The 18,063-nt window shown below is 41.8% G+C and overlaps 1 protein-coding gene across 1 annotated transcript in view; it reads left to right on the top strand.

The window, feature by feature from the left end:
* The window catches only part of TCTN1 (tectonic family member 1), a 25,976-nt gene continuing 7,913 nt past the window's right edge, over window positions 1-18,063 (top strand). Inside the window, exons 1-7 of the mRNA XM_012663537.1 lie at window positions 1-231; window positions 3,849-3,969; window positions 7,935-8,065; window positions 9,190-9,341; window positions 11,705-11,792; window positions 13,376-13,485; window positions 14,889-14,909. Of these exons, the coding sequence (XP_012518991.1) occupies window positions 12-231; window positions 3,849-3,969; window positions 7,935-8,065; window positions 9,190-9,341; window positions 11,705-11,792; window positions 13,376-13,485; window positions 14,889-14,909 (843 nt within the window). The 5' untranslated portion in view covers window positions 1-11. The remainder of the gene's footprint in view (window positions 232-3,848; window positions 3,970-7,934; window positions 8,066-9,189; window positions 9,342-11,704; window positions 11,793-13,375; window positions 13,486-14,888; window positions 14,910-18,063) is intronic.

Below are 18,063 nucleotides of genomic sequence, written 5' to 3' on the forward strand. Positions count from 1 at the left end.
TCCGCTGGACCATGGGGCTGCAAGGCCTCCCGCCTTTCCTCCTGGTTCTCCTGGGCTGCGGGGCCTCCGTGAGCGCCCAGGCCGGGGCCACCCCGGCGTTGACGACGGAGCCCCTCAACTACACCGAGGCTGCTCCGGCCACTCTCGGACCCTCCCTGCCGCCTAGGCCTCCCGGAACCTCCAGGCCGCCGGGGCTCTCCTCCGGCCCCAGGCCCACCCCGGTCACAGACGGTGGGTACCAAGTGCCAACTGCTGGGCGTCCACAGAGCTCCAACCTGGAGAGGGTAGCCTGAGTGAGGATTTAACAATGTCAGCTAACGCCTATTGAACATTCGCTGCGTGCAGACATTGCTGAGTGTTCCGTAGACCTTAATTCTCTCCACGAAAACTCTGAGAGGTAGATACTATCACTGTCATACAGATGAGGAGGACACTGGGGCTCAGAGAGTGTAAGTGGGACAGTATCAAATCTTTGAAATACTTGAAGTGGTCTTAGACAACGTTAATCTAAAGGTAATAATGAATCCCTGCAGCCGAAAATGAAATTAAATCTAAAGTTTGTAGACAGTGGTGGAGATTAATGAATAGGCTGCATTTAACTTTTCACTTACGTTAAAAATGGATGCCAGAGGTCTAGCAGCTTACTAAATGTGACTAGGTCAAGGCCCTTGTCCATTGACTTGAATTATGAAAACCCACGATTGCGCCTGTGTTGGGTTGAGGTGGGAGGTATGGGGTGAGGGCTTATGCCCACTTCTTAGAATTCATATTAGGGATAATTAACCTTTTTCTCAGATCTTCTAATCCTGGAATTCAACATTTAGTGACTATTATATGAGTTGACATGGATGACTTCAGGCAATGGCTGTGACTCCCTGAGATTGAGTGCAAAATTTTGTGACTGTCCACTTTTCTGGAAAGTTCATAGCAGTCAGTAGATTCTCAAAGGGGTTTGTGATCTCAAGAAAAAAATTTTTGAAATCCTCTTTGTGAATTGAGAGTAACCTCAATAAGTTTTTAAAAAAATCTTAAGAGAAAGAAATCTTAAATTGAATAAGACTCAGTGCTAGTAAATAAAGAAGTCATCATTTGCTGACATCCTGAACACTAGCACTTAACTTCGGTTTCTGAACTGTTATTTCTCCCAAAGGCCTTCTTCATAAATTATGAGTAGTCTGTAAGAAAAAGTACAGAGAAATATACTTTCTATTTTATGTAAGCAAAGCTGTTTTACATTTAAACTGCTGATTTGATGAATTAGTAGGGAAGTTAAATCAGTGATAAATTGGGACAGAATATAGCCAAGTATTCAATGCCTGAAACTCTCTAAGGACTGGTTTATCTTTTATCGACATAGTATTCCATATGTTTTTTTGTTTTTTTTTTTTTTTTGAGACAGAGTCTCACTGTGTTGCCCGGGCTAGAGTGCCATGGCGTCATCCTAGCTCACAGCAACCTCAAACTCCTGGGCTCAAGCGATCCTACTGCCTCAGCCTCCCAAAGTGCTAGGATTACAGGCATGAGCCACCGCGCCCGGCCAGTATTCCATATGTTAATGCACTTTCTCCCCAAAATGAAGCTATGGTTGAACCACCATTATTAGGGCACGTAGTCAGGGCTGTTTTTTCAGTATGGGGGATGAATTTGTACTTGTCTCATCTTTTTGTTTGTTTGCAACAGGGTCTTGTTCTGTTTTCCAGGCTGGAGTGCAGTGGCATGATCACAACTCACTGCAGCCTCCAACTCCTGGGCTCAAGTGATCCTCTGCCACAGCCTCCCAAGTAGCTGGACCTGCAGGAGTGTGCCACGACACCCAGCTTATTTATTTATGTATTTTTTAAGACAGAGTCTTGCCCTGTTGCCAAGGCTAAAATGCAGTGGTGTCATCATAGCTCACGGCAACCTCCAAATCCTGGGCTCAAGTGATCCTCCTGCCTCAACCTCCTGAGTAGGTGGGACTACAGGTGCTCACCACCATGCCTCGCAATTAAAAAACAATTTTTTTTTGTAGAGATGGGGTCTTGCTATTGCCCAGTCTGGTCTCAAACTCCTGGGCTCAATTAATACTCCTGCCTCAGCCTCCCAAGGTGTGGGATTACAGGCATGAGCCACTGCACCCAGCCTGTCTTCATCTTTTTAAAGGACCTCCCTTTAGCCTGTGACAGTAATAATAGTTCATTTATTAACTGCTTACTGTGTGACAGGCACTGTGCTAAGCATGTCACCTGTGATGTATCTCTTTTAATCTTCACAACAACCCTATGATGTGGGTATTGTTATCCCCATTTTCCAGGTAGCTGAAGTACTTACCTAATTATGGGTCGACACACAGCTGATAAATGTTGGAGCAGGAGACTGACTCTGAGTGGAGAAGTAGATGGAAATTTACAGAATGGCTTGCAGGCAGTTGGTGGAAGAGAAGAGTGATAACTGTTCATCGTGAGTCTGAGCTGTGTTCATTAGTACCCTGCTCCACGAGCCAGTCATGCAGCTGATAAGAGGCACGAAATAGCAGCTGAGTGCTACTTAGACCTGGCGAGGGCTCAAAAGATACTTGTTGGATGATTAAGTGCACTCACATCCTGGGTAGAGACCTTTTTTTCCCCTAAGTGGAGTTATTAAACATTATTGCTTTGTCCTCAGCAGTGTTATAGGTACCTACAATGGTTTTAAGTTTTGAAAACAAAGCAAGATTATAATTTTAAACGCGTAAGGCAGGGATCCTAAAACACTTTTTATTTTTTACATTAACGTGCATCAGTTGCATCATTATTTTATTAAGCACATAGAAGAGTCCTCGGCTACAGAGAAGCACTGTAAACTTAAGGAGGGAAATTTTTCTGTCTTAGACTAAGAAATCATTGCATATTTATTGACTGAACCTTCCCCTCACACATTTTTTTTCCCAGGGTATGCTATACTTATTATGGGCTATATTTTTCTAAAGCTCATTTTTATTGTAAAATAATTCATATATACAAATAAGAGTGTTGTATGGACCCTCTACCAGCATTTGCCTGAGATCCTTTTTTGGCTTTTCGACTTGAGATCTTTTTTGAAAAAGAAAACAATACAGACAAGATTAAAGCCCTGATCTTATTCCCTCCTTCCCAGCAATGATCACTACCATGAATTCAGTGTTTATCATTCTCATGGTTTACTACTTCTTTAAAAGGGTTTTTTCGTTGGTAGAATAAAATAGGGAATTAAAAATCCAGATAATCTTCATTATTAATAATTAAAAGTTGCCAAGTGGGGAGATTTCTACCCCTCCCCCATGCTTTATTGTCTAAATTGCCAAATATATTCTAAGCACCTGAGCCAGTTTGATTCTTGCCCAAGAGACTGTGAACATGAGTTTAGCTTCAAAGCTGCAGGTTATATGTGAGGAGAGGGACAAGGTTGAAAACCCTCCTTCCTGGAGGCAGTAAATGGGGTCCTTCCTCTGCATCAGTCTCCGGTGGAGGGGCTTGGGAATCTGTAATTGTAAACTAATGGTTCTTATGGTCAGGCAGGTTATTATGGTTTAGGCGTGCTGGTTCAGGATCACCTGGAAAGTGTTTGAAAAGTACAGGTGTCTGGGTTTTATACTCAGCTTACCAAATCAGAGTTTTTGTAGAGAGAGCACAAACAGAACTTTCCAAGCGGGTCAGATGGTTAGCCACCTTGGGGAAATGTCGAGTGCTCAGACTGACTAATTTCCACTTCACAAATTTCCCCCCAAGCGCAATAGGAAAAATAAAATGGACTTCGGGTATGAAGTTGATTTATGGTGCATTGCAGTGGCAGGGGACAGTCACCACCTGCTGATTGTGATGCTCTGGATCCTACCCTTCTTATTTCTATAGTTGCTGCTCTGTGTGTCTGTGACTTGTCCCCAGCACAGTGTGACATCAACTGCTGTTGTGATCCTGACTGCAGCTCTGTGGATTTCAGCGTCTTTTCTACCTGCTCAGTTCCAGTTGTCACGTAAGTTTATGACACGTGCAGTTTTGATCAGATTTGACCAGGATAATAAAATTTGGGGACAGAAAGTGAAAACTCCCCTGGGCTGAAAAATCCAAACCTGATTTCCTGTATTTTGCATGATTCAGAAACCATACTGTCCAAACCAATATGTAAATAAGTAGCTATCCCATGCATACATCCAGCCAGATGATAATGCAGGCACACAGGAGAGAGTGTGTGTTTCTTCTAAAGAGTATAATGAAATCTCTCAGTGTTTGGAGATTGAATTACATTTCAGTTTGAGTGAAACACATCACATATTCTGTATCAGCATATTTGTCTCCTATATAGCATGGGGTGAAATGTGCAGTTTAATTTTACAGCTTTTGTTGTGGACATAGTACTTAGAAAATTAAATAGATAGGAAAGCTTTGTACTTTTCTGTTAAGTATTTCTACCGCCAATTTTCACAGTTCACATTGTATAGAACAATGGAAAATGACATTCCCAGTTGATTACAAGTAAAGAAATAACCGTTCTGAATGATCTGTTCTCATAATTCAGATTTCTAAAACTTTTTGAAAAAACAGCACTTAGAAAAGGTTAATTTTATTCAAAATGGGACCAACTTATTCGGAGATAACTAATTTAAATTTAGCCTTATAGCAAGTTTTAGCAATTGATACTTGATAGGTTGAATCCTTTTTGGAAGTACAGTGTGTTTTTCCCTTGAGAAACTATTTAACTGACCAATGAGAAATTGATTCTATTTCTAGTGTTGTAAAAAATGCTTGGAGAATGGATGTTGTAGTTAGATTTAATTTTCTAGCTACCTAGACTATAGCATGGTTCACACTTTCTTGAAAATCATTCTGCTTTCCTGCCTTAGTAAGTACAGGTTCCTGAGAGTGGGATTTCTTCTCCAACCTGGGACTGTTTTCTAGAATGTCATTTGTTTTTTATTAGTCAATATAGTAATTTTAGATATAGCTTTTTTAGAATCAGGGTCAGTAAACTTTTTCTGTAAAGAGCCAGATAGTAGATATTTTAAGTTTCGCAGGCCATATGGGTCTCTGTTGTAACTTCTTATCTGTACCATTGTTCAGCAAAAATAGCCATAGAATATGTATTAATAAATGAATGCACTTAGCTTGTTCCAATAAAACTTTATTTATAAAAACAGATGGGGTTTGGAGACCCCTAGTTTAGAAGTTAGAAGTTAGAGCTGAATCTATAGTACCCTCAGGACAGGACTTCACATTTTTCTGAGTTAGGTTTTTGAGTTTTTTGATTGACTTTCTTTGTAAATATGCGGTATAGAAATAACCGAATCAAAAGCCGTAATCCAGCTGGGCATGGTAGCTCATGCCTGTAATCCTAGTACTCTGGGAGTCCTAAGTGGGAGGATTACTTAAGCTCAGGAATTTGAGACCAGCCTGAGCAAGAGCGAGACCCCTGTCTCTACTAAAAATAGAAAAATTAGCCAGACACGGTAGTTCGTGCCTGTAGTCCCAGCTACTTAGGAGGCTAAGGCAGGAGGATCCCTTGAGCCCAGCAGTTTGAGATTGCAGTGAGCTATGAGGACGCCACTGCACTGAGACTGTGTCTCAAAAAAAAGATAAAAAAGTCATAATCCTAGTTAATTGAGCATTCTCATTATGTAGGTTCCAATTCATAAAAGGTTTGTTTCATTTGTTAAACTAACAACTAATTCTGTCACCTAATAACTTGTAAATTCATTGGTAAGCTTAATGGACTGATGTCTCTTTTCCCCATTAGAAGCTTCACGAATGAAAGATCTCTTTTCTGTACCACCAGAGCCTAGCACAGGTCCTGACACATAGTTGGCCCTCACTAAAAACAAGTTGAATGGATCAATGAATTTCTCCCCTCACCGCTAACTGATTTTGTGTCCCCTTTTGACTTCCTCTACCATCAGCCTTGCAGGCAGACATCAGACCAGAAACCTGGAGGCTGCCAGCTCCTGCTGCTTCCTTGTCTTGTCTCGTCTAAGCAGTCTTTCACTCCTGATCACACATTTCTTGAGCACCTCCTGTATGCCAGCACCAGGGATATAAAGATGAGTTAGACACGCTCCTGCCTTCAAAGGGCTTACCGTTGAGTGGGGAGACAGATGAGTGGATGGCAGTTTCTGCACCAAGCACTGGGAGAACTCAGAGGAGTGGCATCAAACTCAGCTCCATGAGGGAAGGCTTTCCAGAAAAGATGAGCTGAGCTGAGCTGGGTCCTGAAGGGCAAATGGAAGTTGGCCAGCATGGAATCAGGGAAGTACATTCCACGCTGAGGGAGCAGAGTCCTGGGGCCTGGTGCAGAAGAGGGGAGGGGAGGGAAGGGGTATGATCTGTTGCTTAACTACAGGGGTAACTCATTGTGGCTAGAGGGGTGGGGCAAGAGAAGTGTGGAGAGGAGAGTACGATTGGTCTGAGGGGCCTTGTGTGTGTGCTGAGAGGGCTTTGGACTTTGTCCTGAAGTCCGCAGGGGGTAGGGTAGTGACAGGCTCAGATTCTGGTGTTATGGAATTCTGCAGCAGCCTACATGATGGGTCACAAGGGCCAAGCCTGGTGTCAGAGAACCAAGTAAGAAGCTATTGCAGATGAGGATTAATGGTTACCTTCCTCTCCCTGAAGGCTGTGATGGTGGAACTAGAGAGAAGTATCTAGATCTGCTGCTGACAGCAATGTGCTGCACAAGATTAGGGAGCTGGCTGACAGGAGGGGAGAAAGGGGTCCCATTCTGAGTCTTCTTCACTGTAGCCCTCCTGTTTGCCCATCCCTGCTCCCTTCCACTGTATAAGCTCGCACTTTCTCTTACCATTTACTTGCTAAAAACCTTGAGAAGCTCTCATTACCTATGGACTCCTCAGCGTGGATTCAGTGCATTCCCAACTTCTTTCAGGACCTATTTCCTACTAACCTCCATCTCAAAGCCTCCACTCCAGCCCAGCCTTGGTACTCAGAGATTCCCCAAACCATCAGTTCATTCCCGTCCTTGGCCAGGGCTGTTTTTGCACTTGGATTAGCCTCCCATTCCCTTTATTTTATTCGTATGCACCCTTTAAGGGCCAATCAAAACTGACAATATCCAGTCTTGGCAAGAGTACAAGGAAATAGGCCGTCTTACTGCAGTATTGGTAAGGATGTATGTTGTGCCTTTCTGGAGGGCAATCTGGCAGTGTGTCTCAGAAGCCTTAAATAATGTACCTGTCTTTTGACTTAGCAATTCCACTTCAGGGAACATATCCTAAAGAAATAACAGGAGACATACAGATGTATGTACAAGGATGCCATTATAGCATTATATATAATTGGGGTAAATTAGAAACAACCTAAACCAACAGTAGAGGATTGGTTAAACAAATTGATGTGTATGAATAAGCTGGTATATGATGAAGACATTTAGTATATTTTCCCATTCTCACAATCTTTTGAAGACAGATGTATCTAAAGACAAGAAATTTGGATGTATTGTGGCTACTTATAAACAATCTGAAGGTCTGTAAAATTTTATATAATTGATGTTATCAGAATTTATAAGGTTCATTGACATCAAAATTATACCGTGATCTACATTCCATACTTGACATGATTTCCTTAAAGGTTATTCTACTTAATTTTTTTTTCCCGTTAGAGGAAAATGTTTCAAATGCCAAGCTTTTTTTTTTTTTTTTTTTAAGGATGGGGGTCTCACTATGTTGCCTCAAACTCCTGGGCTCAAGTGATCCTCCTGTCTTAGCCTCTCAGGTAGCTGGGACTACAGGCATGTGCCACTGTGCCTGGCCCAAATGCCAAACATTTTAACACTGAATAAATAAAAATGGATTCAATTCTAACATCATGCTTTCATAAATATCCTTGTGTATCTGTTAATATAGCCCAGTACAAGCAGCTGACAGTTTTAAAATAATCTTGCTAAGATTGTGTGCTTATGCCTTATAAGTTTGTATTATTATTTTTTCTAATTTTCAGGGGTGATAGCCAATTTTGTAGTCAAAAAGCAGCCATCTATTCATTGAATTTTACAGCAAATCCACCTCAAAGGATATTTAAACTTGTTGACCAGATCAATCCATCTATTTTCTGCATTCGTAATACAAACTGTAAGTATTCAACCTTGATATAGTTTGTGAAATTCTGGAAAATTTTTGTTTTAAAGTTATTTTATGGAAAAAGTCTCATTCAGTTAGATTTAAAGCAATTATTTTATGTTTTGGCTATATGTATAATGTATATCTTCTGAGATCATTTCACAGGTAACTGCAGGTATCTTTATAGACCTGTGGGCATGCACGCTTTCTTTAAAAGATCGTGCTTGTGTAGTTGTCTTTTGAAACCTTACATTTGATTTCAGAGGTGTTTGTAATATGTAGACATACACAGGAATTTAGATTTCTATATATACATTTTTTTTTTTTACTTTATTTCCTCTGGGTTTAATGGTTGAAAATCAGGTTCTGCTTTGAACATTACCTGTGGTTTCTATTTCCTTTTTCTCTTTTATTTTTACTAAGAACATTTGCATGAAAACAGGACCTTATTTTTATCTGAATATTTAGCTCACATAAGTGTTTAGATCCAAAGAACATGTGAGTGTAAAATGTTATCAAGATATCAAAGATTAGTGACACATTTATGGTTTTATTAATTAAACATCATCTTTTCAGAATATCTTTATATTAATATCTTTTGGTTTTATTCCCTTGTGATTGAAAAGTTAGGTGAATGCTCTGCACGATTTGTAATCCGAAGTGATGACTGGCCAGTGACATGAGCCTAATGTACATACCAGCCTGTTCTCTTCTCCTTTCTCTCTTCTGTACATGACACATTTTTCTCCAGGGCTTTGAACGTGGCTGTGTGAGAGGAGAAATAGGCTTCTTTCATTCCCATAGGCATCTGGAGAGAGCTTCCCCTTACAGGTTGATGGAGCAGACCCATTAGTCCATGGACTGGAGAAAGATATTGATTATTATTGGCTTCTGTTGGGCTGTTTACTTGCAGGTGCAGGAAACTATTCCTTCCCTACCGTTAGAGAAGCAGGCCGAGTCTAGGGATCCTGTTTGTTTAACAAGCTTCAAGAAATGCTGGGAGAAGTGAATATGGAAAAAGACACTTTATTTTTTCCACATCAGCCTTAATGCTTCCAGAAGCTGATTCTAAAATATTACATGAGTCATATATAGTATATATTTTACACTGATTAAAATACTTTTTCTAAAAACAGATAAACCTGCATTATCCTTTATTAACACAGAAGTGCCTGATGAAAACAATTTTGATAAATTGATGAAAACATCTGATGGTTTTTCACTGAATGCTGAATCAGATGTTTCCTTCCCATCCAAATTGGATGCTCCACATACTGCTAAATATGAGGTGAGCCAAGAACATTTACCGAGTCTGCCCTTCCTGCCACAAATATCTTGTCCTTGTAAGTTAATTTTCAGCATGTTACCAGCTAAATTGGCTTCCCTGAGACATAGAATTGATAGTACAGACTATAAAACTTAATGTCGGCTGGGCCCATGGCTCATGCCTGTAATCCTTGCACTTTGGGAGGCCCACAGGGGAGAATTGCTTGAAGCCAGGAGTTCGAGACAAGCCTGGGCAACACAGAGGGATTCTGTCACTACAAAAAATAAAAAAATTAGGTAGGGTGGCATGTGCCTGTAGTCCCAGCTACTCAGGTGTCTCAGGCAGGACAATCACTTGAGCCCAGGTGTTTGAGATTGAGCTATGATGATGCCACTGCACTTTAGCCCGGGCAACAGAGTAAGGCCTGTCTCAAAACAAAAACTTAATGTTCATGCCTGCAAATCAAAGATCATGAAGATTAAAATTGAATATTTGAATTCTGAATATAGATTGAAGGTAGTTTATTCTGTGGTGAGCTTGCATTTTTCTCTGTGGAATTCTTTGTTGTTCTCAGCCTTAAAAGATGCAGCAAAATAAGCTTGAGTTATGCTGCGGAAAGAGAACATGGAGTGGATTGAATGGATGCCTGGTCTTCTTTTCCCAAACTTGTATTTAGTTTTATAGACATTGGAAGCATGTGTGCTGCTGTTCTGTATCTATTCATTAGTATACCTTTAAATGTGACATATATTAATTTTGAATAAACTTTAACTTTTTTGGAAGCTGCTTTTCTTTTCTTTTTTCTTTTTCTTTCTTTCTTTCTTTTTTTTTTCTTTTTGAGGCAGGGTCTTACTCTGTCTCCCAGGCTGAAGTACAGTGGCACGATCATAGTTCACTGCAGCCTTCAACTCCTGGGCTCAAGCAATCCTCCTGCCTCAGCCTCTCGAATAGCTGGGACTACAGGTACACGCCACCACATCCACACAATTTTTCCATTTTTTGTAGAAACAGGGTCTCACTAATTTGCCTAGGCTGGTCTCAAACTCCTGGGCTCAAGCTATCCTTCCACCTCGGCCTCCCAAAGTGCTAGGATTACAGGCATGAGCCACTGTACCCAACCTGGAAGCATCTTTTTAAAAGAAAAGAATAAAAGCAACATGTGCTAGTTCTAAAAGTTAAAAGTACAGAGGTATAGAAGTAAAAATTGAAAGGCCTCTTGTCTCCATTAAAGTTCATACTGCAAATCACTATGAAAAGATTGGTGTGTATTCTTCCTGACTTTTAAATACATCTGTTAAAATGTACATATAGTACTATACAGAATTGGGATTTATAGTTATCCACATTATTCTAGAAAATGTCTTTTTCAGTGATAAATCTTGTGCATCTTCCCATGTCAACATAAAAATTACCATTTCTTGAGCATTTTCCATGTGTCAGGCATTGCCTCATACACCCTAGGAGGGACATACTGTTCCCACTTACCTTAGGCACAGGAAAGTAACTTGTCAAAACTAGGGTTAGTGCTACATTTTACAAAGTATTCCTTGCTGTGTATGTATCTGAGCTGTTCCACTCTTAACAGACATTTGTTTGTAGTTTTTGCTATTATAAATAATCCACAGTGAACATTCTTGTATATACATATATATCTTTGTCGTACACTTGTATGATTAAATCCTTAGGATATGTTTCTATAAAATGGGTTAGCTTGGTCAAAATGAATGGAAATTTTAAATACTGATAACAGATTGCCATCCAGAAAGATTGCAGTAATTTACACTCCCAGCTCCAGTGAATGAAAGGGCTTGCTTTCCCCTACCCTTGTTGGCACCAACACATTGGATTTGGATAAACTTTCAAATCCAAGAAAATCAGCTATATGCCCAATAGCTGCAAATTTGGGTTTTGAATATTGGGGAAGAATTTCATGGGGTTTAGTTTGAGGAAAGAAGGCATTCTTTCATAAAAATGAGTCATAAAAATGTATTTTTATGATTTTATTATTTTAATATATATTTTATCTGTTCTTTAAATAATGAATGCTAGTGGAAAATAATTCTCTCACCCCTGTGTCCAGCCACCCAGTTCCTGTCTGCAGAGGCAAATCCTTATGTCAGCTTCTTGTATACCCTTCCAGAGGAATTCCATAATCAAAAAGCCTGCAAATACAGTAAAATGCACACACAGAAACATAGCTCCTTTAAAAAAGAATGAGGCGGCTAGACATAAGCGCCACGTGGTCGAGGATCACATCTGTTTTTTGCTGATCATCACTGTGTCCCTGATGCCTCCCGTGCTGCTTGGCACATAGTAGGTGCCCAGTAAGTGTTGAACGAATGCCGTAATAATACCATAATGACTGTCGGTGCTTGTATTTGCAGTATGGGGCTCGTCTACAGACTTCAGATTCGTTTCTGAGATTTCCTTCGCCCCTGACATCATCTCTGTGCACTGATAATAACCCTGCAGGTAAGAGATTGGCCGTTTTCTTTTTCTCTGTAAACAGTTTGCTGTTATGAGGTTATCTTTGTAGTAGTTAAACAGGTTTCATAACTAGAAACAGAATTTGCAAGTTGGAAGAGACCTCAAATTTATGTGTTATATTAATGGTTTGATTTGCCACCCGGTGCCAGAATCTTTTCTACCACACGCAGTCAGTGCTTGAGCACTTGGAGTGATGGGGAACTCACTATCTGAAAACAGATGTTGTATAACACTTTCAGTTGTTCGAAAGTGCTAAAGCTTATCAACAGCTAACATTTAGTAAGCACTTACTGTGTGCTGGGTATTGGGTTAAGTGCTTGCATGTGTTTTCCATTTAATCCTTACAGTGTTCCTTTGAACACTGACAGGTGTTGGAGGGAGACTTTGTTCTCTTTTTGTGCCTTCTGAAGTCAGGTTAGCATCTGCGTTTTGCGGATGAGGAAACTGGGTGGCGTGCAGTTTCTTGCTCAGACAATGGTGGAATGAGGGCAGAGCCCACGCGGGTGGCCTGCAGCCCGTGCTCCCCTGTACTCCCCTGCCTCCCACGGGTCTTGCTGCTCCATTCAGGAGTACCACAGACCCCACAGAATGGCCCCCTCAGCAGTGGATGGCAGCAGGCATGTCTCTCCCACCCTTAAGTGAGCGTCACTATGAAGAAGCTTATCAAAGCAATGGACGACAGCAAAATGTATCCTGTTGATGAGACACTTAAGCTTGCACACACCAGGAAAAGTGTAAATGACAACCAAACTGAGATACCATTTTCCCCTATCAGATTGTCAGAGCTCAAAAAAGTTGAGGCTGTGGGGAAATAGTTACTCATCTACATAGCTGGTGGGACTGTAAATTGGTACAGCCTCTGTGAAGGGCAGATTAGCAATATGTCTCAAAATTCCAAGTGAATGTGCCCTTCCACACAGCTGTTCTGCTTCTAGGAGTTAATTCTACAGAAACTCTGGCTCACATGAAATAAATAATAGGTTGCAGCATTGTTAGTGATGGCAAAGACACAGACAACTTAAGTGTCCATTAATAGGAAACTGGTGGAATAATTATGCTGCATCTCTAATAGAATACTAATTATCCCTGAAAAAGGAGGAGGAAACTCTTCATGTACTGAGACAGGCTGATCTTCAAGATATATTGTTCAGTGAAAAAAATGAGGGGCACAGTAGTATATATAGTGTGTAGTCGTTTCCAAAAAGAGAAAGAAATAATAAATTATTTTGTATACATACTTGCTTTTATTTGCATAGAACATTTCCAGAACGATAAACAAGACACTTCATTTTGGTTGCCTCTGGGGAAGGGGACTGGTGGTAGCTGGGAGGCAAGACAGGTGTTGGAGGGAGACTTTGTTCTCTTTTTGTGCCTTCCGAAGTTTGAATCTGATGAATTTTGAATACCTATTTGAAAAATAATTTAAAACCCTATTTTAAATATATTGCATATTTGTGTTGTAACTCATTTTGCAGTTTTACCTAGATTAAAAATTTTTAGTTGCCATTGGACAGTTGAAAAATTTCTTCTTTTGTATTTTTTTCCCTTGGGAATGTTATGATTTCCAGCATTTCTAATGAACCAGGCTGTTAAGTGCACCAGAGCAATAAATTTAGAAGAATGTGAAAAAATTGAAGCCCTTGGCATGGCTTATTACAGCGGCCCCGAAATTTTGAGGGTAAGAATTATTTTGAAGTGGAACTGATTCATTAGGTATGTTTTCTGTTCTTTGTTTTAAAATATGACACGTATAGAATAATTTCAGTACATGATTGACACTCAAATTGAAATTTCTTTTCTCCAGTACTTTGGTATCAGTGATTATTGAAATAATCCTTTAAAAAAATTTTTATTTTCGTGCAGTTAGCTCATATTTTGCTTTCATTCATTTTTTCCTCCTTCTGTTCATTTTGATGGTCACCAATAATGTCTGTCACCTGAAATAAAATGAAATCTTTACTAACAACTAAAAACTTTAGAAATCATATAAATGTCTTAATGTCTGACAGAAATAATCATATTAGCACCAAAAAGCTCTCTGTTAGAAACAGCCCAGAAAAGAAGAGAGAATCCACTGTCTGGCAGGCGAAAGAGCGGTGAGGAAAGGGCAGGAAATGGAAGAGGGCACAGCGGTGAAGGCCCCTTTTCGCTGGTGGCAGTGACCGAAGCCTGAACTGAATAAGGCGAGAAGACGTTTTTCAGTGATTAAAAACCACATGATTATTGTCAACCCCCCATTTCCTTTTTTTGGGAGTAGAGGCATAGGGTGGTCCATGGCACCATTATTCATCTGAGTTTCAGCTTTTAGAATCAAGTGTAACCTTTTCCTCTCCCCTCCCCTTCCCTCTCGTCTTGTAAGTCAGCCATCAAGGCCTGTGAATTCTTCGGTTAGTCTGACTTCTCACAGTGGTCCTGAAGTAGTCCTGGACGTAGTCCCAGAAGTATTCCCCTAGGCATCGAGGTGTAGTTCTCTTATGGTACAAGACTCCCAAACATGTCTATTTTTCCCCCTCCTCAAAGCTTCCAGTGGCTTAATAGGGCATCTTGTGATGAGGTTGGGAGAGATGGGGGACAGGGCATGAAGGGAGGTAGAACCCTCAGGAAGAGAATGCCAGTCGTATGGGGGAGGCCGGAGCTTGGCATCGAGGGGGCTTGGGCTAGTGGCAGGAAGACCAGTTAGGAAGCTGTGGAAATGTCTGGGCAAGCGATGGTCACCTTCCAGTGAGGACAGGCGCAGTGAGAGTGACCAAGAGGGCAGGACCTGTGCCTTCCCCACAGTGCTTGTGGCAGTGATGGCCACTTGGAAATATGAAGTAATGACACTGAAGCAGGGAGGCTTCCTGAGACTGCTGGTTGAGCTTCGATCTGAAGGAAATGAACATAGACAGAAAATGCAACATTACCTTTTTGATTACAACATAAACATGTAGATGGGAAGTCTTGATCAAGGAAATTCTGTTTTCCTCTTTGTGAAATCTTTGGTAAGATAAATACGCTCTTTAACCCAAGGTCTGAAAAAGCAATGAAAATGCTTCTCTTTGTCGTACTTAACACAATTTGTTATGGTTTCTTTTTTTCTAGGTGCCTAATTCAAGAACAAAGGTAAGAGTATTTCTTAATGGAAAGTAAGATAGCTTATAATACACTGTCCTGTTTCTGAGCCCTTTGAAATGAATATTATTGTAACTACAAGGGTACCTTGTTGCCGGTAACAAATACATCTGTCAAAAAGCAAGCACACGTGAAATAGGGAAACTCCTTAGCACGTGCCCCTTTTGAATCGCACTTCAGGATTTCCAGCTCCCTCACTTGTGGTTCCACACTCGTCCATGTTTAAGTGACACAGCTCTCTTGACTGGTAATGGGTGTGATTGGCTTCTGGACATTCAGGGTGTCCCTTGCTCTCTTCTTGGTCTCGTCAGGAAAGTTGGCCAGCTCCCAGGATGCTGTCTGTCCAGAGTAGAAGCTGTAAACGTTTTGCTCAGTGGGTGTACACACACATGTGGGAGGTGTGCACCCACAGAGTGTACCTTCAGGGGTTGATCTGGTAGATTCTATTCAAAGCCTTATCACCCCCAGCCCAGGGGTTCTTTTGAGCTGTGGTCAGGAGGCCAAGGCCTCTGTGGATATAGCAGAGAGAAAGAACATGGATCCTCTACGCCCCCTTCTAGGGTCTGTGCCCCAGGCCTGCCTGTGAACACAGTCCCCAAGGAAGTCCAAGGTGGTGGCTTTGTCATAGTCTTCCAAAGCCTGTGGAGCTGGTCAGCGTAGGTCCAAAACTCAGCTTTGCCATCGTGTTCTTGTCTGACTTACCCCTCAGTCTCCCTTTGTTGAGTGGATGGTGAGTGTCTGTGCAGAGGCTCGACGCAAGGCTGAGTGGGAGGATGCACACAGGAAGCACTTGGGACAGTGACACACCGACCGTAATCAGCTTCATTAAGTCTCTGGGCACAAACATATGTTTGAGGGAGTTTAGAAAGAAATAGCCATGTGATTTTGGATTTCACACTAGTGTGTGTGGGCTGGATTCCTTCGTCTGCTAAGGTGTTTTCAAACTTGTTTCAGTTATAGAGCCCTTTCTTCAAATGCAGACTCAAGCAGAACCTCCCTGGTGTGTAACATGGATGGATCTGGAGCTGTGCTGGATGCCCTGTTGGAGCAGGGTGGGGCCTGAAGCCCTCCACCTGCCCAGCCTTCCCCCATCCACCCACCCTTTGATCCCTCTGAGGAACCCTAGGGCTCCCAGGAACTCAGTTTGAAGGTCACATAATGGGCTAGCTCTCATCCCTCCAACTACTAGAAAGCGCTTGATTCTGCCATTCAAAACTTGAACCGTCTGTGGGAGCAGCAACCCAGTCTGCCTTGTTCATGACACAGCCTGAGTTCCAGGGCAGTAGCCAGTATGTACTGGGCACTCAGTGGGTTATGTGTTAAGTGATGAATGACTAAGAGGTAGGTCCCGTCAGGTTGGGAAGACATTATGAGGAATGATGGATGTTACTAGAAGGCATGGAGTGGGTTCCAGGCCTGGTTCTAAGTTCTGTACACATCTGAAGTCCTTGAATCCTCTTGGCAGTTCTAGGAAGTAGGTCCTGTTGTCACTCTCTGGCAGATGAGTTACGGAGAAAGGAATTAGCTCACCCACAGCTACACAGCTGGGAAGTGGCAGAGCTGGGGCAGGAATCCAGGCAGTCTGGCCCCAGAGACCTTACAGTTCACCATGACATTGGATTTGCTCTACTCAGTGGCAGGCCCCATGTTACAAGCTTCACACACGTTCCCTCTTTACATCCTGCGGCCATACAGGATGTGGCAGACCGGGACTTCCAACTCAGGTCTGTGACACCAAGCTTGTACTCTAAAGGACAAGCATATAAACTAATAGTAGGGATTTGTTTAAATATTTTTAAACAAGCAAATTTTAAGATCTGTTAGAGGATCAAGAATACAGAAATTGGATCCCATCTCCCTGTTAAGTGAAGCCTGTTGTGATTGCCCAGAATCATTGTCAGTACCTGTTGAGCCGTCAGTGAAGGGTTAAGCGGAGCCCTGGGTTTCATTGTAAAGTAATGCTGTGGTTCTTAGCAGTGGGTGGTGCGGGGGTGGGATATGGTTAAGGAGGACACTGAGGACATCAGAACAGTCCTACTGTTTTATTCTTATGACTGTTCCAGTGAAATGCTGGGACTGGGACATATCTTGCCATTTACAGTAGTCCCTCGATCTTTCCAAAGCTTATTTAAACTGGACCCTTCAGTTTTTGCCAACAACACCTGCACACCATGGGGGCAGCTCCATCAGAGGCTGGAATGGAAGGGTGTTCACTTTCTTGGAACCCTGTGTGTCACTGCTGACATCAGGGATCAGGATGCTCAGATTAAGCTATCCAGGGTTGTCTTTGGATGACTTAAAGGCTAATTAAGTCTCAGCCTGGAACACCATATATAGCTCTTTTTTTTAGAGACAGGGTCTCACTCTGTTGCACAGGTTGGAGTACAGTGGCGTGATCATAGCTCACTGCAGCCTTGAACTCCTGAGCTCAAGTGATCCTCCTGCTTCAGCCTCCTGGGTAGTTGAGACTATAGGCATGCACCACCACACCAGGCTAATTTTTAATTTTTTGTAGAGACAGGGTCTCACTATGTTGCTCACGCTGGTCTCAAACTCCTGAAGCAATTTTCCCACCTCAGCCTCCCAAAGTGCTGGGATTGCAGGCGTGAGCCACCATACCCAGCCTCTACGTAACTCTTAAGCTCATTAGTGCAGCTTGTTATACGGAGCGCCTTGCTGTGACTGGTTTTGCCTTCTGTCTCTCTTATCACATGACAGCTTGTCTTTGTCACTGAATCATGTCACATTCTTCTGTGAGAGGTATTTGACTTATAAGGATAGCTGCAGGTCTTCTTGGTCATGAGAGCAGACAAAGACTGCTTGTTTATCTCCAAAGTGACAGCTTACATACTTACTAATTTTAAATTGTAAACAGCATGGTACATCATTGAGGGCAAAGTTCAAAGCAACATAAACAGCTGGATACATTAGATTCCTTCCTAGACAGTGGTTTCCAAGAATTGAAATTTAGAACAAATGTCAGATTTGTCCTATAGTACAAAGAGGTCCAGCTATGTTTAGAGGATTGCTTATTGCTTAGTCACTTTGCTGACAATGGCCATAGATGAAAAATGTCCTTTCACAGCCTTGGGATAACCAGGGCTTCCTGTATTCTGCTTAAAAGGTTTGTCTGTTTTCTCTTGCC

Source organism: Propithecus coquereli, unplaced genomic scaffold (assembly GCF_000956105.1).
Source record: "Propithecus coquereli isolate 6110/MARCELLA unplaced genomic scaffold, Pcoq_1.0 Scaffold81, whole genome shotgun sequence".
NCBI lineage: Eukaryota > Metazoa > Chordata > Mammalia > Primates > Indriidae > Propithecus > Propithecus coquereli.